This window comes from Stegodyphus dumicola, chromosome 5 (assembly GCF_044657685.1).
Source record: "Stegodyphus dumicola isolate Sdum_Otavi_A_Nest chromosome 5, ASM4465768v1".
Lineage (NCBI taxonomy): Eukaryota > Metazoa > Arthropoda > Arachnida > Araneae > Eresidae > Stegodyphus > Stegodyphus dumicola.
This window is the reverse complement of record NC_140772.1, coordinates 88,725,110-88,752,153: the sequence shown is the minus strand read 5'-3', so window position 1 is coordinate 88,752,153 and position 27,044 is coordinate 88,725,110. Positions and strand designations below refer to the sequence as shown.

Here is a 27,044-nt window from a genome sequence, read left to right as displayed (position 1 = left end):
CAGCAATATACGTAGCGTATTCGGAAACTAAGTACCGTTTCATTCTAGCGCCGTCGCAGCGCTTTGGTAGGCGTCTCGCGCATGCGCACTAGTCTTTCTTGTTCACTGACTTTCAATTGTCGCCCTGTGAGATTCGTGCCGTGATTAAATTTTTGAACGCGAGGAATGTTAAACCGGCCGAAATTTATCGTCAAGTGACAGAAGTTTACGGTGAATATGCCATAAGTGATGGAATGGTGAGAAAGTGGGTAAGAATGTTTAATGCAGGTCGAACAAATGTCCACGCCGAGCCTCGGAGTGGTCGGCCTTCTGTTGTCACCGATGATTTGGTAAGGAAAGTTGATGAAGCAATTCATGAGAACAGACGCTTCACAATGACAACTCTTTCAGAGGCATTTCCACAAATTTCACGTACTGTTTTGTTCGAAATTGTGTCTGACCGCTTGAATTATCGCAAACTGTGTTCCCGATGGGTTCCAAAAATGCTCACTGATGTTCACAAAACAAAGCGACTTGGTAGTGCCCTGACATTTCTCACGCAGTACAGTGGTGAGGGAAAAAACATTTTAAACCAAATTGTGACAGGTGATGAAACTTGGGTGTGTCATTTCACACCAGAATCGAAACAACAATCGATGGAGTGGAGACACACTCATTCTCCGAAAAACCATAAGTTCAAAGTGACAATGTCATCACAAAAAATCATGTGCACTGTCTTCTGGGATAGGAAAGGCGTTTTGCTTACTGAATTTCTTCCCAGAGGTGAAACCATTAATGCGGCACGATATTGTGAGACTTTAACAAAACTAAGGCCTGCCATTCAAAACAAACGAAGAGGAATGCTCAGTAAAGAAATTGTGTTGCTCCATGACAATGCTCGGCCCCATACTGCTGGTGTCACTCAATCGTTATTTCGACAGTTTCATTGGGAGCAGTTCGATCACCCGCCGTACAGCCCGGACTTGGCGCCGTCCGACTATCACTTGTTCCTGCACATGAAGCGCGAGCTTGGTGGCAAGCGCTTTGGATCTGACGATGACACGAAAAATGCTGTGGAGTCGTGGTTATCGAAACTGGCGGGAAGTTTCTTTGACGATGGTATACAAAAACTGGTCACTCGCTATGACAAGTGTTTGATCATTGGCGGAAACTATCTTGAAAAATAGTTTAAGACATGTATTTTCATGTAAAAATAAAATTGGATTCGAAAAAATTGTTTTACTATTTTTTTTTTCAAAACGGTACTTAGTTTCTGAATACGCCTCGTATATTAGCATGCAAACACTTAGAAAATTTACGTGGATCTCAAAAGATAAATATATATAAACGTGATAAAGAAATTTAATTACAATTTTTATTCTGCTGTTTAAATAATAATAATAATAATAATAATAATAATAATAATAATAATAATACCACAAATTATTTTTCTTATTGTTGTTGTTGCTATTATTATTATTACTATTGTCATTATGACTCTTAGGGCAATTTATGAGGATGTATTATTAATTTTGCTGCTTCCGATGGAATGATCTCGCCCAAACTAAGTTATCAATGAGTTAGTGATAATAATAATTATAATTATTTTTGTGACAAGTGCAATGAGTACTTATTCGGAGAAAATGGAAAACTCATAATTAGTAAATCTAGTTCCAAATGTCAGAATATTGCTTAGCATTTGCTTTATGTGACGAATGAAATTCATGTTTGATTAAGTAATTTAATTGGAAACGAAGAACCATGCCGTAGAAAGAATGTGGAAGTTAAAATAATTAATCAGTAAATGTTGTTGTATTTTAAGCTTTTGAAGTCAGTCAGAGCTAATCACTAAAGGAAAAAGTTATCAAGGACAAAAGTTAGAGAATCTGTTGATGTAAAAATTTGTCTATACTAGTCAAGGAATATATTCACTGGATGAGTTTCATCATCTTTCTCCCATAAAGTTGCGTACACATCATTGTCACTGAAATCAACTGCACGACTCTTATTCACATAATTAATTAAGTAATTATCAGCCAGTGTGAAAACCAAGCACTCTCTAGACGTTTAGTGCATTATTTTGTTTAATACCTCTAAAGAAATTATTCGAGGATTTTATAGTTTTCAGTAAAGTGATTTGCCGTCCTACCAAAATAAAATATCTGATGTGTACAGCATATGACTTCCCTGTACGGCCAATTAAATTATACACATTTTTTCTGCACTTTATTTAAACTTATTTCCTCTTTCATTAGAAATATATTTCTAATGCAGTTAATTCAGTTCTCAGTCCGAGACAAACAAAATTACATAAAAGCTCAGAAAATCTTCATTAAAAATTTTAAAATACGAAAACCCGCCCCCTAAAACATGGAATATAATTAAAATAGTTAAGAAATCAATTTTTGTAATTAAACTTTGTGTTCCTACGCGCACACAAGCAATTCGGCCAACGGATAGAAAGATAAAATTTTCGGTCCCCCGAATTTTAACTACATTTTTCCTCAGTGGACACTGAAGTTACTGCACCAACGGACTTAATTCTAATTACTAAGAAATTCATATGTAAACAAATTCCACCTCGTTAGGTTTAGCTCCAATTACACATTTAAATTGTTGACAGGTTGGATGAAGATTAATTAAAGTCACAGAAACATTAACCGAAACTTAACTACAACATAATTCAATCGCCTTTAATGCAGAAAATGTACAATTTTTCAACATATAATTAAAAAAAAGTAAGACTTCACAAAGCCGGGTAAGGGAATGGGTGTGCACTAATTGCTATGAAAAAGGTAGGCCAAGCTAGATGCTATAGCATTCCTATGTACAAATTTTCAATGGTCTGCGGTTAATCATTTTTATGCTATGCGAGATACATACATATGTGTTTATAGACGTCAAGAAAAAAATCCTTGTGAACAAATTCATTTTACAGTCCGTAAAATAAAGAAAATAATTTTGGTCCTTTTTTTCCCACTATTACAGTATTTTCTTTACTTCGTATAAAGATATAAAAATATTGCCACATAAATTGTGTGGCAAACGTGGTAAAATTACTCAGTGAAATAAATGTACTACTATATCTGCAATACCTAAACCTTTTCTTTATGAAATAAATATTTAATTCTTCACCCAGAAATAATTTATGATGAAATAATATCAAGGGAGGATTTTAATAGTTTCTTTTAAATATATTTTACCATATTCTGTGTCTTGATTTTCTGAAGTATTATTTCTTAAAGTAGCACAATCGTAAATGTTTAGCTTGTGCCTGTCTTAGGCGTTAGATACGGATCAGATTATGAAAATAAGACGTTACGTTAGATTCTTGTGTTTAGCTTCGGCTAAGTCATCTTTAGTTTATAGTTAAATTTCTTATTTGTTATTCTGAGTTCATGCCCAAGTAGATGATTTTTGTAAGCCCGAGAAAGGGGTCGACAGTTAATTTTAGTTTGAGTGAAATAAAGGGTAGTTTAACCCTTCTTTAGTCTACATTTTAGTTACTTGAACCCAGCGATAAGTCGGTACATAATTCACTAGGTTCCTTCACCTTTATCGTAGACATAAGGAATGAGGCACTCTACAATGTAATTTAGGATATGAGCACAACGGTGACTAACTCATGCTAAGACATCAAAAGTCGAATTTTTTAGAACAACTGAAAATAAAAATAAACGGCAGAAACACATAGCATTAAGCAGCTGAGAAATCTCAACAAAACTGTCTCAGAGAGAAGAGAATGAGAAATAAAAAACATTCCGCATATTATATTAAAGACAGAACTAGCCTAAGGTAAAGAGCAGCATAAAAAGTTTAGCATACTTTGTTAAAAGCAGTATGTGGTATTAAAATATATATATTTTAGGGAAAACATCATAATATTAAACTTGTTACTTATTATAAGGAATTAAAAATTAGTGAGTAGATAATTCTCGAGAGAAACTACTTCCAACAGAAAAATGTTTCTTCTGAAATAATTAACTTAAATAATCTCTTACACGAGAGAAACACTTTCCCAGTAAAATGTCTGGTTTAACTATCACAGTCATTTCATCTAAGTAATTTTCTCTAGTTAGTGTCAACTAAATAAGATATGTCTCTGTTTAACTCTACGTGCTGAAAGAATGACAAACGGTTTGTTTTTAGCCATGTTTTACTGAAATAATATTCTTAATTTGGATGTTTTTATTTGGACTGAAATCAGAAGCTGCTTTCCCAAACTAAAGCGCGTATTTGCATCCTTTAACGAAAATTTTGGTATTATGTGAAATGCTACTAGAGAATATTTATTTTCAAAAAATAAATATAATTATATAGTTATGCCCTTGCGAGTATGCTTGTTGTTCCGTTTTAGAAGATCATTATAAAAGTAATAATTTAAACATTAGTCACAATCAATCAATATATTAGTGATAATATTGCAGTAAATTGCTCTTTTCGACCGAGCTCTTCATAGCTTAGCGAAAAAGGCGTAGGACTCGGAACCCGTCAACGGCAAGATGCCTGATAATTGGTTTTTATGTAAATTTTCTTCTTGTTAATGTTATCTTATTTATGTAAATTTCCTTCTTATTCTTCCAAAACGTTCCAAGTATGGAATGTTTCAGCATGTTCACCAGCTGTATATAAGTAGATCTTCATTCAGATAGAGTTAATAAAAAGTCTTGAGCTTCGACTTGTACTTGCCTGTTCATTTGTAGAATCCCCTCATCTACGCGACAATATAAATCTTAGTTTTATTCCCTTGCTAAAATGAAATCCATTGAAATTATATAAGTTGGCTGTAAAAAATATAAAATAATCCACATTTAAAAACCAAATCAACTTTCTAAGAGGAAAAAGCATCGGATTAAGAGTCTGTAAAAATTAATAAAATTTTTAACGAAATAATTAAATATACAAATTTATTTCTGTAAATGTAATCGTATCTTCGAAACGTATTTCGTTATCTTAATTTTTAATTGTATTAAACTGTATTATTTCCAATATTTTACAACTTTTCTATATTATAACGACATAAACAAATAATTGTTAACTTGTAGGGATTTATATTTATTTTAACTAACAATTTAAAGTTTGAGTTTAGACCTTTCGTGTAAGCCTTCATTCCCCTAATTTTCAGTGCCAGAATAGTTAAATGTTGTAGCGTGCGGAAGGAAATGCAAATTTTCTACTTCGAAGGAAGTAGATAAAGGCCGAGTCTCGGTAGGAGAAAATGAAAGTTAGGCTGTAGCTGCCGTCTCTGCCGTAGATACGTTTACTTGTTGCTGGTTCAAGTGGCTTAATTGCATTGCTTTGCTGCCACTAGCGGGTTTAAGTTACAGGATCTCGCTGAGCCCTGTAGGCTAGTTTTATCACTTGTTAATATTTTAACTTTTAGTTTCAATTATCTGACTTTCACTTACCGCCTAAGCAGAGGCGAAGTTTGTTAGCGTCGAGTTGACGAATTGTAAAATTTAAAGAGTTACTAAAGGGTACTTTTACCCTTCTCCTGTGTAGTTTCCTGCTTCTCCAGTATACAGACAGAAGTTCATTCACTAGACTCTACAAACTGTTTTACAAATTAAGGTTTAAAACTAAATAAAACACAAAAAAAATTTTGATATTCAAAAATTTTCTCTTACAGTTATTCCACTTATGTTTCTAAAGTATTAAACTCATTGGCGCTAAAAATAAGAATATCCCATAGCTATTCGAGGAATACATTGGTCTTCAATGTCTCTTATTTATGTAATTCAGGTCTTTTGAAAATCAATTAAGAAACAATTAAAAAGTAGCTTAACGTTTCAAAGATTAGTTGACATCGTAACTGTGCTTTTCACATTTTAGCATGAAAAGAAAAGTACATTAGCTGACAGATGAAAAAGGAGTTTCTTTACCAACTTTACTTAAAAAGCTGTATTGTAATGCGCTTTCACTTACCAAATATATTATTTCTTTTGAATAAAAATTATACTTCATTCGACTTATATATTGAAGAAAACGCCCAAAAAACAGATTTTTAAACACAACGCTCTACCTATCTTACCTTATTGAGATTCGGCAGAATTTCTTATTCGAAACAAGACTAGTTGTCAAAAATATTCCGATTACACTTGTGATTCATTACCACGAACGTGCATTACTTCCTTCAAAGAGCTTATAAAAAGTGCACCTAATTACGGTCATTAATTATTAGAAAAGAAGGAAATATAATTTAGGAACATCGGTGCAGAAAGTTAAGGTTAAAAACAGACGTTAATAACTCCCAATGGAAAGCGATTCCAGACTCTAATTATCGTATTTCTGAGACTTTCTTCATTACTTAACATATTCAGCGAAAATATGTTCAGTATGCGTTTAAGCAGAAAGAACGTAATAATTTTCTTTGCTTTAGGCGCATGAATTGTCCAAAAAAAAAATAATAAATAAATATTTAACTCGCAATGCCATCTATCCTCAATTTTGAGAAATTCTTTATCACCGTGGTTTTCTTCAACCATTTGCGTGTTTTATGATTAGCATACATTTAATTTAATGCAGAATGTTACTTACCTGTACGTAGGGGGCGGATTGCCCTGAGCGACGCAGGGTAACTGAGCAGGGGATCCTTCTTCCGTGCGTACTTGGGCTTGGCTGAATGTAACTCTTGGCAGAGTGGAAGCGTGTGGCTCTGGAAGTATAAAGAACATCGAAAAACATTAACTAAGACTTTAATTACTAAACCAAAGTGTAGGGAAAAACTTCAAAGTTTGTTTTAAAAAGAAGACGAAGAAGAGTGTAGTTTCGAAAAAACTTTTCATGTCGATTCCCTGCTGTATGAATAATTCATAGTTCATTAACTCAATTTTCGTTATTAACCTAAATTAATACTAGCTCCAGATTTATTTTTTGCTATTTTATTATTTGAAAGGATAATTTAATTTGAATGAAATCTTGAGAATATTTTAGGGGTAAATGTGTAGAAGTTGTTTGAGAGGAAAAAGTTTATTTCGAAATATCATTTAACAAAACTTTCTGAAGAAATAGCTTTGTTGATTGAAATTTATTAATTTTATTTAAGAATGAAGCTTTATTAATGTTTTCTAATGGTATTAACGTAAGGAAAATTTATGCATATAAGCACTGTTTGGGGATTAAACTCAGATAAATTTACCGAGGAAAAAAGGATAAAATAAATGTTAAGAATTATGCGATAACAACAAGTTGAAATATCTCTGTAGTAATTTGTCATTACGATTCGGAAGAAACTTAATAGTTTGATATAATATTAGAAGTATAAGACATTGATGATTCCATCTTTTTATAATTAAATTAATTACCTTAGACATAATCGAAGAAAAAAAACTTTATAGAAAATAAACTTTATAGTTTAATAATAGTTTATGTATGGCAACTTGAAACTTAATTCAGGGAAAATTTCAAACTTGATTATTTTTAAGTAGTATTTTATGCAAAACCTTTCATATTTCGACATCTGTGTCGAAATTCTTCAAACTCCATGTTTTTTTTACATAATATTGATGGTAATTTAAGTTTCATTGCATTAACGGTAGTTTAAGTTTGAAATTTGCCTGGTTTAAACAGAAGACAACTCTTTGTGAAATCAAACGCATTGAATGAATTAAACAATTTAATATTAATATTTCTTTTCCAAATGAACTAAGTATCATATACAATGATTCATCTCAATGCTGGCGAAAATCAGTGATGATTAAAATACTAGCTCATTACGGATTAATTTTTAGTTATTCAGTTATTGAAAAAACCCTTATTATCGGAATGCAATACAAAATTTTCCTTCTTTTCTCGATAGTATTCTGCGTTCTGAAGACAGAATACTCTGCTTACTAAACCTGTCTACTTTTTCTCGTGTATATTAGAAAGAAAAAATTATTCTTTGCTGAGAGCATAAATAACTCTTCATTCCTATTGTAGTCAAATCAGTTCGATAAATTTTCTAATTAAAACTTATTGGAGCTTTTTGCGATAGTGTGTGAGAAATTAAATTTATTTTCATTAATTTATAATATTTTCTTCTTTCAAATTCGAAAACTATATCATTATTTTATTTTCATTTGATATTTTTGGAAAACATATTATCATAATATTTTTCACATGGAAACTACAAGAGTAGATAGGAAATGTGACCACTTATATAAAAAATAAAGAAGACTATCCAAGAAAGATAAGGGGATATTCCATAATGCATAGCTTCAATTGTACAATCACTACACGTCTCGGTTAAACCTTTCAAAGATCGTTTTGAACAGTGTTAATCAGTGGATGACGAGGTAATCACAGATTAAGATGGGAATTTATGTAGATGGATAATTATGATTTTGATTTAATTAGGAAAAATGGAGTACGAAAACTTTGAGACATTTACACATTGGTTTCTAATTATGATTCCAATATCTTTCGAGTAATAAAATACGTGTTTTTCAAAATGAAAGAAAGATTTATTCAATTTATTTTCCATGGAAAACTATAACTGTTCCCCCGCTGTCAGGCAGTAGAAGCATTTCATGATGAAAGAAGTAAAACAATCTAGGCATCAAACCAATTTTTGATGTACTCAAAAATACTGAACCGCTCTCGAGAAAAGATGCTCTGCATGGATCAAAACAAAAAGCAGTCTGAAGGAGCAATATCTGTTGAATATTAAAGATGGCGCAACGTATCCTAGTAATTTTCTTTTAGCATTTTTTGAACTGGTCTTGCAGCATGTTGGAGATCTCCGTTATGTTGGAAAAAACTTTGTCGTGCCTTTCGACATATGAGAAGGTTTTTTCCTACATTTTGTTGCTCAGATAGTTTACCTGTTATTTGTAACGTTAAGTATTAATTTTCTGACACAATTGCGACAGCTCTTAGTAGATTACACACTTTGGTACCGCCAGACGGACCTAGACGAACCCGGGTCTTTCATCATTTGGGATTTTGTAGTGAATACATTTTTCATCTCCAGTAAAAATTCAAAACGTTTTATTTTTTTTATCTTTGAAGTAGCAAAACCCATACCGTTTTCCGATGTCCGAAGTTATTTTCATTTATTTCACATTTCCTTGCTTTTGAACAATTCCCACATTGTGCAGACATTCGGGAATGTACACTTGTATCTAAAGGCGCTGCCAATTCTAATTATGCTTGGAAAGAATCTCCATTTAATGATGCTTCCAATACTTCTTCTTGAGGTTTTTTAGTGGTTTCCACGTTCTTTGTCATGCGCATTGAAATTATTGTTTAAATCGTCGAAACCACTCTTTACAACCTGCATTGAGTGAAGCATGTTTACCAGGCATTTCTAAATGCAAACATTACAACTCTTCTGCAGTTTTCTTTGTAATGAAGCAGTAAAGTAAATCTTCCCTCAAATGCTGTTTTTGGCACAAAGATCGATATTTTTAATTAGGGGAAAATAATTGCTTTTTACGCTTTAAACAAATGCCTGAGGCTAACAGGCTTATTAAAGCTTACTTTGAAGCCTCTGTAACACACATATTCCTACATTCATCTGCGGGCGAGAAGACTAATGTCATCTACTGCAAAAGGAAAGAATCATATTTATATACCCATTAGCTAATCAAGAAAATTAGGAATTTGTTAATATTTCAATCGATAAACTAGCTGACCTTACTTTCCTATTTTATAATTTTAGTCCAATTCGTATTACCTTATGTTTACTAATGTTTCTTTCTGTTTCTTAATACCTTTTTTTATTATCTTCTGTTTAATACAGTTTAAAATGTTCTAAACAAATATGAAGATAGTTTAACGGAATAAATATTTCTATCTTCAAAACTATTCCTATAGCCGTCGAATCTCTATTTTTGATTAGTAAAAAACTTTCTAAAATTTGCCTAACATACCTCACAGAGAAATGATTTACTGGATATATTCTTTTCTGTATTGAATATAATACTATATGAGTTTCTAATGAGTAACTATATGAGTAACTATGAGACACCACATACTGATATATTCCCTTGTTAATTATAATACTATAGGAGTTGCTAATAACCAGGTGACATTATTTTTCTATTTTATAATCTTTAATCAAATCTTACTGCTCTTTGTTTTTAAAAATATTATAAAGTGTTTTGAATTTGTATGAAAATATTTGTTATAATAAATTTCTTATAGTTCTATCTTCAAAAATGTTTCTACAGCTTCCGATTCTATACTTTTTATTAGTAACAAATCTAATGTGGACAATTCATGATGTCCATATATGGCCTAATTAATCATACACATTTTTTGCTGCATTTCATTTAAACTTATTACTTAAAATTTCATTATTAGAAATGTAGTTTTTCATTCAATTAATTCAGTTCTCACTTCGCGGCAAGGCAGAAATACATAAAAACTCAAAACATATTCTTTAAAAATTTAAAAGTAGAGAAAAACATAAATACCAAATACAATTAAAACAGTTAAAAAATCTTTTTAAAATGAAAATTGGAGTTTCTACGCAAAAAAAAGCAATACGGCCAACGGGCAAGAAAGCAGATTTTTCGGTGAACAAAACTGAAAATTTACTTCTGGTCCCACTCAGCAAAAAATCGCTGAACGTATAGAAACTGATTCACTATTCTGCTAAGTTTCAAATGTAAACGAATGACTGCTCCGTTATGCTTCGTCACACTTAAACAACTTTTGAATTGTTGATAATTCTACAGCTATTGCGTTCAAAAAACTAAAGGCAAAAAAAAAAAAAAAAAAAGCCTTAGCCAAATCAAAAGAACGACGTAATTCAATCACTTTCAAAGCAAAGAATGCACAATTTACCAACGCATAAGGATAAAAAAAAAAAAGCTCAATAAGTCGAGTAACAGAGTGGGTATATATATATATATAATTTTGGTACAGCCGATTGCAACCAAAAAAGGAGGTGCACAACTACATGTTATAGCAGTCTCATATACAAAAGTTCAACATTCTGAAGCTACTCATTTTTTAGTTATGCGACATAAATTTATACATATCTACGTACGTACAGATGTCACTGAAAAACTTTCTTCTGAATCCATTTTTAATCCCTTTTGGGAAAACAGAAACATTCATTCTGTCCGTACATACAGATGGCATGGAGAAACATCTTTCAGATGGATTCAAGAGCGGTCAAAATATATATTTTCGTTGAAATATGATATCCGAAATTTTTGCGATTACAATACTTCTTTTACTTCGTACAAGGAAGTTAATGTTCACGGAGATATGATGTACGGGATATATTCTCTTGTGCATTGAATATAATACTATAAGAGTTGCTAATAACCTCGTATATTATAAATAATACGAGAATAAATAATACGAACTCGAACTCATTTCATTTAGTATATAATAAAAAGATAAATGTTTTTTTTACCCTCACACCTCGAATATTTTAGCAACATTTAACATAAGGGACAAAGTAGTTAATGCTTTTTCTCATTATAGTAATTAAGGGATGAACAAGTTTTTTATTCTCTTCTTTAAATAACTTGTAAAGTGAATACTGTCATTGCAAAAGGCAGTTTGGAAACTCATAACATAAAAATGACATAGATTAACATAAAAATTTATCAAAATTTTCTTCTTATCTGTTAATTGAAACTACGTTGTATAAAGTTTGGACTACCATACAATAGCGCACTATTGCCAAATACGTAACACCTGGTTATGCGCTGACAAAAACACTCTATATGATCTGCAATCTACTGTTCACTTGTTTTTAATCAATTGCAATATTAATAAATGGTTCCAAAAATTGTATAAATTATACTTCAAAAAAGGCTTTACATAACGCTTTTTTGCAGCATATTTTGACATTATTTCTGAATTTTCTAATGTCTTCTGAAATGCTTTTGCAGTGGATATGTATTTTAACGCACCTGTTTATTTCTTTAATACAGCATGGGTGGTATGGTGATATGAAGCTGATATTAATCTCATTGATTACAAAAAATTTACTCAAGTATGTTCATCCTTTGCATGAAATCTATATAATGATTTATGAGGTGAGTTTTATAATAAAATAAATATATCATGTGTGAAATTGAATGAATTGCCTAAGACTAATACTTAAATTTGGAAGAAATACTATTAGTTACGGATAAGCATTGAGAAATTGCAAGCAGTAATTCAAACACTTATTTATGCAAAGAAACTGTATAATATTTCACATAAACTGCACATTGATTCATAATTATTATTGTTCTTGGAAATGCCTGCAAGTAATTCCATTACTGTAACTAATTTTCATAGGAAATTCATATGATTTAAATAGTTAATGTATGTTTCCAGAAAGCAGCAGAATTATTTAATTTTACATTAAACATCAGAAACGTTAAATAAAAATGGAGCTTTATTAATATAAATTAATCGTGAATAAAAACTAAAAATATTTCCTGAAATAAATATTCCAATTTCAGTTATTTTTTTTAAGTATCGCATTTATCATTATTATCATGTTGCTGTTGATCTGCTGCTGAATGTTTATGCAACTTAAATTTTAAAGAAAACGTAATTATTTCAGAGTAAATTATTGCAAGTAAACCGATACCGAGGAACATTCAGAAAGGAAGATCATTAAAATCCATTTCTTAAAGTTAGTGAAGATGAAAATAACATGAATAATGTAAACGAATGCAATAATTCAACCAAAAATGCTCGAAGAATTCTACTAGCTTTAACATAAAAAAGTCAAAAGAATTTCGACACTACTCAGAATATTTCATTAGTATTCAGAATACAGTTACTAAAAGAAGGAAATTTTTGGATGAACTTTCAGAAGAAAACTTAAATGCATATATGAAAGGGCAATAACGTTAAGAAATGGAAAACTATAATTTATTCTTTTCATGTGCATGTTTCGTGTCCATTAAATGCAAAGTCCATTAAATGCAAAGTTAAAGTTTCTTATCTAATTAACTTTTCAGTGGAATAGAAGATGACGCATATTTTCCATTACCTAATAATTCATATACGTAATAGTTTTCTAAAGGAATTTTTTAAGGAATAAAAAATAATTTTGGAAATAAACTGAAAAATGTGTTTATGAAATTTAAGTTCAAAGTAAAGTTGAGAAAGTTTCTCACATTTACAACAATCCGATTTTAACGTCTTCATTTGTTCGTTAGAATTTCCAGGCTATATACTTATAGTAAGAACTTTTAAATTGAAAACAAATCCATAGCAGGAAAACTAAAAGGCATTCAATAATAATTACATAAAAGATCATTAAAAGTAAGTGCAAAATGCAAAATAACTTCCATGCAACATATGAGGTCTTAACACCCTACTGAATACATGATGAAAATTTTAAGATTGTTAAACAATATACTATTTCTTAGCCAGAAAATCTTTTCAATCCACTAAGATAAAAAAGACACATTAAGGATCAATGGACGAGAAAAAAGAAATTCTCAAGGGTATTGATTTAAACAAAAACAGACCAAACCACAAAGTCAAGGCTCCTGTAATAATGGAAACTATTTAGTGTTTTTGGCAAGAAAGAATGGATGAGCAGAGTTTTGTTTCGATAGTCTTTATGTAGAACAGTCTCAAGAGTGACTTTAAAAAGGTAAAAATAAAACTTTCTCAGTTCTAAATGTACTTTCAGAACTCAACGTCTTATTCTGTATTTAGTTCATTATAAATACATTCAAAATATAAGTCATCTGATTTAATAAAAAAAATAAAGTCTCTAATTTGAACGAAATTTGCAGCAGTGAATAAAAATTAAAGTATGCCCAAGATTCCCTGGGTCATTTTACTTCCTTTTACTTAGTAAAGAAAATATTATAATCTCGAAAAATTTCGGGTATCATATTTCAACGAAAAAAGCCATTTTTATCTTTCTCGAATCCATTTGAAAGATATTTTTTACTTGAAATCTGTACGTACGGACAAATAAAAGACTATTTTCTCCAAAACGAATTGTAAAATGTATTTAAAATGGATTCAAAAGAGATTTATTTCATAACGTCTATAAGTACGTATGTATGTATCTCATACAAATCAAGAAAAAGAAGTCGTAGAAGACTGAATTTTTTATATATTGGACTGATATAATATGTGGTTGTACGTGTCCCTTTTCGTTGCAATCAACCGCACAAAACATATATATATATATATATATACACATATTGTATATCTTGTTACCTGGCTCAGGCTCAATTATTTTACTCAGTTCGAATTAAGGTTTTTATGCCTTCAGTTAATCTGCATGCAATAGTTATAGATTTATGAACAATTTAAAAGTTAAAGTGACGCTAGGCCTAACGATGGTGCCGCTTATTAGCATTTGAAACTCATAGTAATTAAATATCACGTTCTTAGCGCTTACACCACATAAAATTCGATTCAACAGCAAAATCATAAAATATTTAAAAACAACATATTTTTAGAGAATCATGAATGCGCACCAAATTTAGGGTCATTTTGCAAAAGTTAACTTCAAATTTGTGCACCGGAAAATTTGACTTTTTGCCCGTTGACCAAATTTCTTCCTTGTGCCGTAGAAACTCTTATTGCAATTCCAAAATAATAGTAATAATAATAGTAACTGTTTTTAACGATATTTGGTGTTAACGCTTACAAATTTGGTGTTTACAAACTTTAATGAAGATGTTTTGAGTTTTTATGTATTTATGTCTTTCCGCGAAATGAGAACTAAATTGATTAAATGAGATTAAATGAGATTGATTAAATTCGAGGAAATAAATTTAAATGAAACATAACAAAAAATGTGTATAATTTAATAGGCCGTACAAGGAAGTCATATGGTGTCGACATCTGATATTTTTTTTTTTTTTTAATATTACAAAAGAATTACTCCCCTCGTTTACAATGTTTGCGATTCGCAGATGTGCTGTCTTTCGAAATAAAAACAATTGCTATTTGATAGAAATATTTCTACAAGGTTTATGTGCAAGCGATCCAGGGAAATAAATGTAAAGCCAAGTATTGAATAAGTTAAGTTTGTATAAAAGAATTTACAATGAACGTGGTATTCATTTACAATGAAATAATACCATGCTAAGATTCGTTATATCGTTTGGACTTTGCGATTTTTTTCTTTCTTTTTAACGGATATGTTTATGCTTGCCTTGTGTTAAATTCCGAATTTGTGTCCTTGCCTTTTATTCTTTTTTTCAACTTAGGAGACGGTTTTGCTATTTACTTTTTCTACCATTGTTCTTTCGCAGGTAATTTTGTTTGAGTGTTTCCTCGCAGTGATTTCAGGATGCCTCCATTTGATTGTCCTCTCCCGTGTCACGTGATTATCAGTCAAATGCAGTTTGAAAATCTTTATGAAAACAATCCTCAAGCCTCATAAGTAAAATACACTGTTTATCATAAATTAAGGAAAAATAACAAAAATAGCGATAACTCCCTCAAAAATAATCAGACATCAGAAATCTGAGATAGCCAATTCGTAACAATGACCTCCAGGCATCATTTGCCTGCAGAACTGCGATGGAGAGCCATTGGGAGACTAGAGGCAGGACAAAGTCAAACAGAAGTGGTCAGATGGCTAAATGTGAGTCCTTCTGTGTTTCATAGACTATGGGGGCAATTTCAAACCACAGATTCGGCATCTAGGAGGTTCAACCAAGGACGGCCAACTGCTACGACGAGCGCCGATGACCGATATTTGACATTATGTGCACGCAGGAATAAAACCGCTACTCCGACTCTTCTTAGATCCTCCCTTGCTGCAGCCACCGGAAGGTTCGTGTCAACGTCAACTGTGCGTAGAAGGCTTCACGAAGCTGGTCTGTATGCGAGGCGACTAGCCATTTGTGTGTCGCTCATGTCACGACATAGGAGGGACCGTTTTCAGTAGGCATGACAACATGTCCACTGGACGCCTGATCAATGGAGGGCGGTTCTCTTTACAGATGAGTCCAGGTTTAGTCTAGAAAGCGATAGTACGCGTTATTTGGTATGGAGAAAACCTAGAACCCTGCATCATCCGTCAAACATCCGTGAAAGAGATGCATACGGAAGGGGCAGCGTCTGTGTTTGGGGTGGCATCTCTTTGGGTGGACGCACAGACCTCCATATCTTTCCAAGGGGAACCGTGAATGCTCAGATTTATAGAGATGACATCCTTGATGTTTATGCGCGCCCATATGCCGGGGCAATATGTGATGCTTTCCTGTTACAGGACGACAACGCAAGACCACACAGGGCTCTCATCGTAGATTATCTTCAACAGAAAACAATTATGCGCATGGAGTGGCCAGCTCGATCCCCGGACTTGAATCCTATCGAGCACGTTTGGGATGCTTTAGGGAGATGTCTAGCTGCTCTCAATCCGTCCCCTCAGACCCTTGTCGCGCTTGCAACTGCTTTGCAAGAGCAATGGCTCTCGCTTCCTGTGGAACTGATAGACCGCTTAATTGAAAGTATCACACATCGCTCTATGTGCTGTATTGCTTCTAGAGGCGATCATATACCATATTGAAGTTACTTTTCCTATAGCAAATTGACACCTTTGATTTGTTTATTTTATACATGTTCTAATTTCTATACTACCATATTTGTCTGGTAATTTCTTTTTATGTTATTTGATACCTTACTATGTGCTTTATATTGTGGGTAAGTTTCATAAAATTCTACATGTAATGTTTTCAGTAATCGTGATTTTTGTGATTTTTCCATAATTTATGATAACCAGTGTATTTTGTGTTTTAGAGTAATTAATAGAATATTGTTTTAGGCATAGTAAAATTTAGCCCTTTTCCCAAAAATAAATAAAATAAAAAAGGTGAAATTCTTTTTCCTTAGTTTAGCTCAAAACGCTCATTTCTGTATATACTATAAAACATTATAAATAAGCCATTAAAAAATTACATATCTGTAAGCAATAGTTCCTGAGAACAGATACATCGGGTATAAAAAAATTAATATTTGGAGAAAACTGAATTTTGATATAAAAATCCACATTTATCAAAGCATTCGGTGATAAAAACTAGATTTTTTACACTTCTAAATTTCAGACAGATTAAAATATGGTGTTTTTAGAAAGCTAAAATGTAGAGAATTTGAATATGCAAAAATTCCAAATCACCATTTTTTCCAGATATTCCGCTTTCAACACCTCTTAATCTCTCTAAAATATAAAATTAGTTAATTTTTCATTTCTTTAAAAAAAAGTCTTCCCTTTGCCTTTTTGTAAACATTAAAAAATTGCCAGTTTTTTTTATAATAGAAGAATTTCCTAACTTTATACATTTTCGCGTCGCAACGAATTATTTAATTTTCCTTTCATCCTTATTCCTTTCGTAATATGTTACTTTCACGTACGCATTTTCTGAGAATGGTATTCACAGTCATTCGTAACACTTAAAATAATTTAATAATGCTCTAAGTGCCTAAGTAAAAGCTACTAATGTCTGATTAATAAAGAAATTTATTGCGCCATTTTTGAAGTTGAAAAAATATGCCCAAAAACCTATTATAATTTAACCAGGTTTAAAGGAATGAAGGATTTTATATTTCTAACTATTTTGTTTTGATTTTAATGACTGCTTTAATGAATGATTGTTTTAATAAATAATACATTTCTATGAAATAGACTTCATCAAGCCAATTTAACCAGGTTTAAAGGAATGAAGGATTTTATATTTCTAACTATTTTGTTTTGATTTTAATGACTGCTTTAATGAATGATTGTTTTAATAAATAATACATTTCTATGAAATAGACTTCATCAAGCCGCAGATATTGTCCATAAATTAAAATCTAAAACAGCTGGCCGTCAGATAACTTGTGCTGTAAAGCAACGCACACAAACGCAACTTATATGGCGTAACTCGATCTAAACGCAGATAGTATCGTGTTATAAGGGAAAAACACCAACAGTAGCATGAAGTAAATCGCTGAATCTTCAGCTGAACCCAGAATGAAAAATTTATATGTTTAAAAAAAAAAAAAAATAGGAATACTGATATGCATTATACATATCAAGAAAAAGAGAGGCAGGTAAGAATTCTGCCATAAGATTTATATAAATTAACGTAATATTTTGTATAATTTGATATGGCTTGGAATAAAAAGATAAATATATACATCTTGCTTAAACCAATAAAGCCATGCCAAAGGAATCTCCCGCCTCACCTGATTAGATTCCTACCGAAGAATTTGATTCACTTCCGAAGTGTTTATCGCTTATCCGGTAAAGGCCAGACCTTCACTTCAATAAACACACAACTTCCGGATCAGTACCTACTTATTTCATTCATTGGCAGACTTGAGTCCAGCCATATAACCGTCACATTGACTGCAACTTAATCTTATATTTCCCAACAATACATACTTTCTGAGAAGTTACTACGCTCTCTCACATTTTCTCTCTTCCCAGGCCTCCAAACAAACACCATTCCCCAATCTATTTATTTCATTAGAACCCTGCTCAATAACAATTTTCTCTCTGCAAACAAGAAGCCACAGGATCAACTTCGACAAATCAGCTTAGTTCTGGAAAAGACTGATTAACCCTAACCTGTCTAGCGAGAAGGATTAAATTAAATCTTCCCGCTTGCTAGTTTTAAGCATTGGAATTGGGATATTTTTCATTTAAATAAAACAGTGGTACCTCCTGTAAATGTCACAGAGACTAATACGTTTATACATAGTTTGCGTATTTTGAGGCTTTAAGATTATCCGGCAAAGAATATAGCGAAATAAATTTTAATCGTATCTAATTGGATTGAAATCTGAAGTGGCATATTTAGTTAGAATATAAAATTTTCCCGGTCTTTAAGGATTCTGAAACAAAGTACATTTAAAAAGATGGTAGTAAATTGGCATTTCATAAAATCAGCCAATTTGTCTAACATCTAGATTTTTTATTTATGGATTTCAGTTTAACACTCATTTATATTACAAAGCGAAATGAACGCAGATTGATGAAGAGATTTAGTTCAAACTAACTATAAAGAATTAGTGAAATTATCAAGTACTGATTAATACTTTTATTTAAAATTAAATGGCTCTAAAAATTATAAAAAATTTCAGGATAAGAAAAACATCAAAGTTCAGAATATAAATCAGTTAAATTCCTTTGCTCTAGCTATTGTATGTTCGGTACATAAGCTCGTGCAGTTCTTCACTGGTTTGCCGCTTTTAACACGCTATGATTTTATTAGTATAAAATACACTACAAAACAATACAATACACAATGAAAACACACATACGCTACGTCATAAATCAATAATTATTCATTTATCTTTTCAGGAATATAATCATCGCGTTTGTCAATGACCGGCTGACAACATTCAAGTAAGAGTTCAATGCCTCCTGTAGAAATATTGTGGTTTTAAGTTGAAGCCAGTGCTAAGAGAAGCTTCATCATGAAACATTTGTCCCTGAATGTTGTTAGAGAGAGACCGGTAAAGATGGTAATCAGAAGAGGCGATAAATATGTTGGAAGTTTTCAATTTTTCTGTACTAGAATTTCCACACTGATTAGCCTCGAAAATGATCAAACCGAATTTTTAACAGCATGCAAGCTCCTGCTCGGAGCCATGAAATTCCAAACTGAGAGAAACAGATGAATAACGAAAAACGAAGCTTTCCCAGTGCAGGATTGCCAACCCGATGAAGAGCGATAGGGACTTACGTAGCGACCTAATAAAATTGCTGCATGATACTTGTAGAAATTATGTATGTTTCCAAAAAGGGCAAGAAAAATATAGCTATATTAAATGATTTATTACAGCAAAACACATCAGTTCTAACTGTCTTGAAATGGATGCATGGGGACCCCCTTTTACCCTACCATAACTTCTTGAGAGGATTTTCGGATCGCCATCTATTTAGAGTGCACCCATGCCGCAAAGACACTATGCATTTACAAACATCCATGCGTTCTGCGGGATTCAAACCCTGTCCCTTCGGAACTGCAGTGGCTCTCCTCTAACCAAAATACCGTCTGGGCGGCTGTGTCATCAGTTTAATTTTAATTAATGAAATATTCTGAATTAAATGCAACTTTCATCTCGGGATGAAATAATTTATGACAGTAAATATTTTGCGAAATAGCATTACAAAATATCTAGTTTGTAAGTGTTCGGAAAAGTAAGTGGAAAGTTGTATACTTGATTGAAAATCCTTTTCTCCGCGAGGTGATGTACAACACTAATGTAAATTCTCATAATCCATCATCATCTAAAAATTTCTGTTTTCTAGCGTCACATTTCCCCACACGTTCATTGATTTTCCGCATTTCGTTCTAACTAAGAATTTCTCCGTTGAAGTGAAAGAATAAGGAGAAAAAAGAAAAGGCGCAAAGTAAAAAGTAAAGAAACCTAGACTAAGCAAAATGTTAACGGCTCTAACTCCCGGACTTGATCCACCCACATAATTTTCGAGCCGGACCATAAAGCTAAATTTATGTTAGCTTATTTTTATTTAAACTCTCATAATGGGAAACCTCTTTCTTTTCTGGCTTTACAAAGCTACGATGAAAATCTCCCAGGCAAAGATTTTATGGCTTTCTGAACAGTTTCCTGCGATTCATAAACCGGAATTTTACGGCTCTGAAAGACTGCACTTAATTAAAATAAATATCTGCGGATGTTTTGTTGATGCTACGAGCAATTCGGCTTAGAAAAAAATTGGCTGTAAAAAGTACGTAAAATGGAGTTCATTATTTATCATGGTAAGGAATATAGAAGCAAAACGCTTGTTACGTTACCTACTTCGATGCGTTATTTCGGATGTTTTGTTCATTTTAGCTGCACTCTTTTAAGAAACGTAGTCTCAAATTGTGCTTCTGTGTGACTTCATTAGATTCCTTCTTCCGGATACATAAGCTGTGTAATTCGTATTTACATATACACAAGCAAAATTTGAAAAATAATGGTCAAAATGTAATGATCTATGATGTTAAAAATTTACTTACTCTGTGGAAGATAAGTAGATTATAGGTCATCACAACAGGACCACACAATTTCTGTAAAATCTTATAAAACAATTTCTGGACATATACTAGTTTGTGGCATTAAGCACTCGGGAGGATTTATTTAAGATGTTAAAGAAATAGCCTGGGGATGCAGTAACTAGGATTTCAGATCCTGCTAACACTCCGTATGCTGTAGATGGGGCCTAGATAGGATGACCTGAGAATATACTAGGATGTGACATTAAGCTCTCAAGATGAGTGTTTAGGAGGAAAGTGGGATGATTAGATGAGCAGATGATATTACAAGTAAATAAATTGTACCAAATTATTCGTGATCACCTGCTATGCAAAATAACGTTTCTCTTCGTAGATTCTTATGAAGACAGTATTTATTCATTTTCATGAAATGCATGTACGTTGTTCAGGACAGAATCTGGAGAAAACAATATAATCAGTAACTAGCTTTATCTGCTCATTCCTTGCAATTCTGTATATCTCATGGTGTGTAGTCATTGAACTTTTGGATGCTTTCACAAAAACTGAATTTATTACTCAATTTCTTAAAGGTAGTATATCCTTAGGAATCACTTCCAACATGTAATTTCTAGCTAAGAAAATTGTTGGCAATCAAAAGTTTGCCAACGATAAGGAAATTGTTGGCAATCAAAGGCAAGAGGTGCTAATAGGTAACATAATTTCGTTACTTAATATAGTTTTTCTCTAGACTTCAATCATGCATTTCATTCAGAAAGTAAATTTTATAGTGGAAAATAAATATTCTGTTACCTTTCTTTCAAGTTAAAATTGCTTTGTAATTACTGCCATCCAGTTAAAACGCTAAGAACATGATATTTACAGGAAGGCCCTATCCGACATTTATCTTTTCCGAGAAGATGGTCGACCGTTTGCTGCTCATTTTACTCGTAATTGAAACATCCATTTTCGTCAAAGTTTTTTACCATTTAAGTTTTATATCATTCCAATAATATCCATATTGCTTACCGCTTTTCAACCTTTGGACCCAAAACAGTATCAGTTATCAGCTATAAAATCTCGAATCAAATTTGCATTTAAGCCTATTTCTTTTAGAATACGACATTTTAAATAAAACAGTTGAGACATGTTAGCAACCATTGCCACGAGTTACTACTTTGCAGGTCTAGTGAAAAGAACTAAAAACATCAGTCCAGAAACTTCAAGGAGTATTTGGCACTTTATATTTTACTAACACAGCCTATAAGACTACAATAATATCAGCTCATTCCGTCTGGAATAAATTCGAGAATAAATGAATCAAAGAACAGCAGTTTTTAACTCTTCAGGTACTTGCTGGAAGGCGAGTATGTTAAAATATTATTAGCTTGTTGATTAGATTTTTCATTAGGTATTTGAAGTAAAATCCAACTGCCGTGGTTTGAACTGGTACCAATTCATTATGAACTGATAAGGCAAAATTATCTAAATTCAGTTCGTGATAGTATCGCATTTCCTCGAATATACACTACCTAAAATCTCATACATGTTATCTTTTATGACAGAAAAATTATCTAAGAAAATTTATTAGCATTCATTTGAATGAGATTTTACATTAATAGCATCAATCTTATTTGAAACAATCTTCAATTCATTTAGAATTTATAAATAAAAAGTGCCTAGAAACGCATAAACATTTGACAGAGACAGTCGAGGGAATAAAAGAGCTAAAGCTTCGTTCATGTTTTCTTTTATGAATGCAAAATTGTTTAGACTATTTCTTAACGCAAACATATTTAAATATATTTTACATGTGTCACAGAAAGCATAATATCCCAGTGAGATTAGTCCGTTATTTATTCCTTTGTTACTGATAATGCAAAAATATATATATCTTTCATACCTCTTTAAATCTATAACGGTATTTCCTGTAAATAAATTTATTTGAAATTAATGGAATTCAAATGCATTAAGAAAATAAAACAGAATATATTTTGAATCAATGGACGTTCTTTAGACAAGGCATTTGCGTATTTACTACATTTGTTATCTCTGAAATGCAAATATGTCAAAAAGATTGGGAAACAAATTGGAGAATTTTAGAGTGATGCGAACAATAGATAAAATTCCTTGAAATTTTATTTCTCCCTGACATCCATAAAAAATCATTTATTGTATGTACATATATATTCTTTGTTTATGTGCTTTTAAAGTCAGTCACATTCTTGACTGAGAGAAAATCTTTTCCCGCATATCTATTTACTTTCCTAAGCCTTAGTTACTGATACCCGATAAAAGGCAGACTCGCAAAAATTTCTGGAAGGCAAAGGCAGAAAGGCAGGGGGAAAAGTACTAATAAAGAAAGAATCTATTCATAGAAGTCTTGTTTCGAACAAAGTTGCTGAAGGAAAATAGTTTTTCAAAATATACTTTTTTCAGCCAAGATTCAAAACTTTATCTGAACTGAAAAAAATTGTTGAAAGGAATGTTGCAAATGTTGATCTAAAATTGTTTTGTCCTCTATCCATATTGAATGCAGGCATTTTCTTCCTTTCTTAAAAAATAGAGTAAAATGAAATAAATATATAAAACTCAGCTTCTCTCTTTTTTACTCGAATTTTCGTCACTTTTCAACTGTCTTCATTGGGGAAAACGTTGGTAAAATGACCATTTTTCAGTGCCCTCTGTTGTTAAAGAGAACTTACATTTCATGTAACATCTAAACAATAAAATTCATATTTATTATTGATGTTCTTGGCATATTAGATGTTTTATCTTGGAGGTGTTTTGAAAATATATTGTGACCTTGTCAGGAACCGAACCAGGATCTGCAAGATTGTACGGAAGGAATGCCTAGTGCCTTGCATTCTCTCTCCTAAGAGGATACCCGCCGTTTATCCATCCAAGTTGGTGATGAATTGTCGTCCACCAGTACTATTTGAACTCACATTCTAGAAAAATTACGATAATGAGAACATAATTTCTTCAAACACTCAGCCAGCCCAATTCTGTAAAACGAATGAGAGGGTTTTTGCAGCGAAATTTCTTGAAATATTAAGTGTTCCTCATTGGGAACGAAAAACTTTTAGAAAGTAGCCAACAGCTTATCACACGTGTTAAACCTTGTACATACGTTAATAACACTATTTAGGGTTAATTGTATCCTACTCACCAGTAATTTGTTCAACAAAGGTAAAAAAGTGCATCTAAAATTTCATGACAGGAAATAGATTGATGTTAATGGAACATACAGTTATTTAATAAAGGTTATTTCAAATTTCGTTTGTATTTTACTTATTTTACGAAAAAGACGTAAAATATTTTTTCTGATTTCGATGCAAATATTTAATTTTATTCAATAATTAGTCGCTTTTAGTAAAACTAAAAATATATTTTTATGTTCGTATTAGTAGCATTTTCAGTGCTTAATAATAACATAAAATCTGTTTTTTAGGAATCTAAAGAAATGGACACATTTAAATATAATAAAAATGTTTAACTACAAAACTGATTTAAATATAACAATTTTTATCGCTAACACACGCAATGTTAAGCGTTTAAAGCTCTATAAACCGTTAATGTTAATGTTAAGCGTTTAAAGCTCTATAAACCGTTAATGTTAGTTAAATGTTAAATTTAAAAACTGTTGTATGCGTACGAGTTCGTAAAGACTGAATGCATACAGAACCGATAATAGCTTGATAAAATGTATTTTACCGAAATTTTCAACATTTTCATTCTTACAACTCTTCACAGTATCATACAGTACAATTAGTAAGTGCACATCAAACTACTTAGAACGTTAAGCACAACGCAGCTGAAGAGCGAAGCTCAATCGTACATATTTCAGTACTCAACTCACGCTGAACAACAGCTGAGAGCTGAACACCAGCAGATGCTCTCTATAGTCTTTATATAGTTTTCACCCAGCCACCGAGATATATTTAGTACTTTCTGCTTTTCGAAATTACTGGAAGGCATATGAGGGCCGAAATACGGTTACAGCTACATAGATAATCAATTACAGTGCTTATTACAGATATACAGGAACCGGACTCCAATGTCGCCAAATGATCTGCAAGTTTGGCGACTTTTGACAACTTCGCACCAAATTTGGCGACAAAAATTAGTTGCCAAAACCACTACCAGCTTTGCAATATCTTCTTAAATAAGCGAGATAACCATTTGTTCAATGTTATATAGATTTGCCCCTGTATTCTTATTTTTCTGCCAGAGCATCAATTTTCTAGATTTTGATGTTACATTATACAGAAAATACAATACTTTCGCATATAATTGCATTAAAATCGTCTATCTATGTACGAAATTCGTAACAATATAATATAAAATAATGTAATGTAATAAAAAGAAATTAGAGTCTATGAAGTTATGATGCCGAGCTCCCCACACGCTTGAGAAACTAGACAGAGCGACCATTGGGAAAACCCTGCAGTTAGGTGATACACGTGCATACATTCGTAACTGAGCATGAGCCAGCTTCTTTGGACCCCCCCTTCCAAGTATCACTTCGCGTATCCCATTTTGAAGATCACTGACCTAACGCATAACTCAGTTTCTTTCCCATCCACTGTATTCACAAGATCCTGCCTAAGTAACACCTTTTGTATCAAGAACTAAAGCAGCATGTGCTTACGTGCTAAAGCAACGTCCTATGACGTCCTATGACGATTTGCTTGGTGCCACTCAGGAATGATAAGAAGACTGTGACAAAACATTTTTTATCCTGGAATCCGACGCTTGAAAACTCATTGTGATAGAAAGGTGAGAAAGTAATTTTAGACCGTTTACCTTCTACATGAGTGTTAAGCTTGAAAGTTTATGGCCACTCCCTGAAATACAACTGAAGTAAAACGCAACGCATAAAAATGTCGATTTAGTAATCACATGCCTTTCTTCTGTTTAACTAACAGGAATAAAGTACTGAAGTTGATAGAAAATAACTATGGCATTTGTTGAGAGAAGTATCTCTATCGGTCGAAGTTTCAATTTTGATTTCAATTTCCATATAATACTAGGCGAATAGAATGAAAAATACCAGAGACGATTAGCGAAGGTGGCTGTTTTTAACCTCTTAAATCACACATTATTTTCTAGAACTAATGGATTTACATCCGCTACTGCCATAATGTTATGTTGTAACAGTCGCTTGACGTTTTCTAAGAAGAAAATGCATATATAAGTACAGTATACAGAATACATCTCTTGAAGCCTATAATGCTTCACAGCAAATGTTCACAGAAGCTTTACATTTGGTAAATTAACAGCATTATCTCTCCATTTCTTACATTCTCATAATATAAATACATTTAACTTCCAGAGAGCTAAACAGGTTTGTTCTGTTTACTATACCTTCCAAACACATTATTTATTTAACATTATTATGGCCCCAATATTGCCCTAGTTAAATATTTGCACCTCACTCTTTGGCAAACAATCTGTTCTGTTTAAAGAAACTACTAGCAAATAACTTTATAACTTTATACATGTAATAGTTGAAAGAGTAATGTTTGCAAAGTTTACTTCCCAATATTTGATATGCATTATTGATAAATTACAGTTTCTATGTTGAAATGAAGCAAAGAGATCGTTAAATTTTCGAGACGAGCTCAAAATTTCAAAATGATTTAATTAATAAATTCTATTACGTGCTTTGAATTACTGATTGATGTTTTTGTTTGTATGCCACTGTTTCAACGCGTATTTAGATTTTGAATAGAAGCATTGTTTATACACGTAATGACGAGTGCATTTGATGGCAAACATTTAAGGCAAATAAACTGTTAGCGCTAAATATAAACTAATTTCACCCTTTTATAGGGCAAACAAATTCTGGATTAATTAGATTTTCCTCGCCTTTATAACTGCGAGCAACAATAGATATTCTAAATAATTAATTATGAAAATTCTAAATAATCTTCAGTTTGTAGGACCAATAAAAATCAAAACAATCCTTTTTATGTCTGTAAAAAACTATGCGTCATTAAAAAAATTAAGCATCTTTCATTCTGAACTGTGTTTTATGCCATTAAAATTCAATTAATTTATCTCATGTCAAATAGGTTCATGTGAAATTACTTTCTTGATTTTGAATCAGCTGCAATAAAAAAAAACATCGTATGTTGCCATTAGCAGGGTATCTTAGTTGTAATGTATATTATTCTGAACAGTAAAGAATTAATAAAACAA

The 27,044-nt window shown here is 32.0% G+C and overlaps 1 protein-coding gene across 3 annotated transcripts in view; it reads right to left on the bottom strand.

Moving 5' to 3' along the window:
* Nucleotides 1-27,044, bottom strand: part of LOC118181836 (cell adhesion molecule Dscam1-like) — a 1,419,238-nt gene that overhangs the window by 364,386 nt on the left and 1,027,808 nt on the right. For all 3 annotated transcript variants that reach the window (XM_085816859.1, XM_085816860.1, XM_085816861.1), the window contains exon 5: nucleotides 6,517-6,634. In XM_085816859.1, the coding sequence (XP_085672985.1) occupies nucleotides 6,517-6,634 (118 nt within the window). The remainder of the gene's footprint in view (nucleotides 1-6,516; nucleotides 6,635-27,044) is intronic.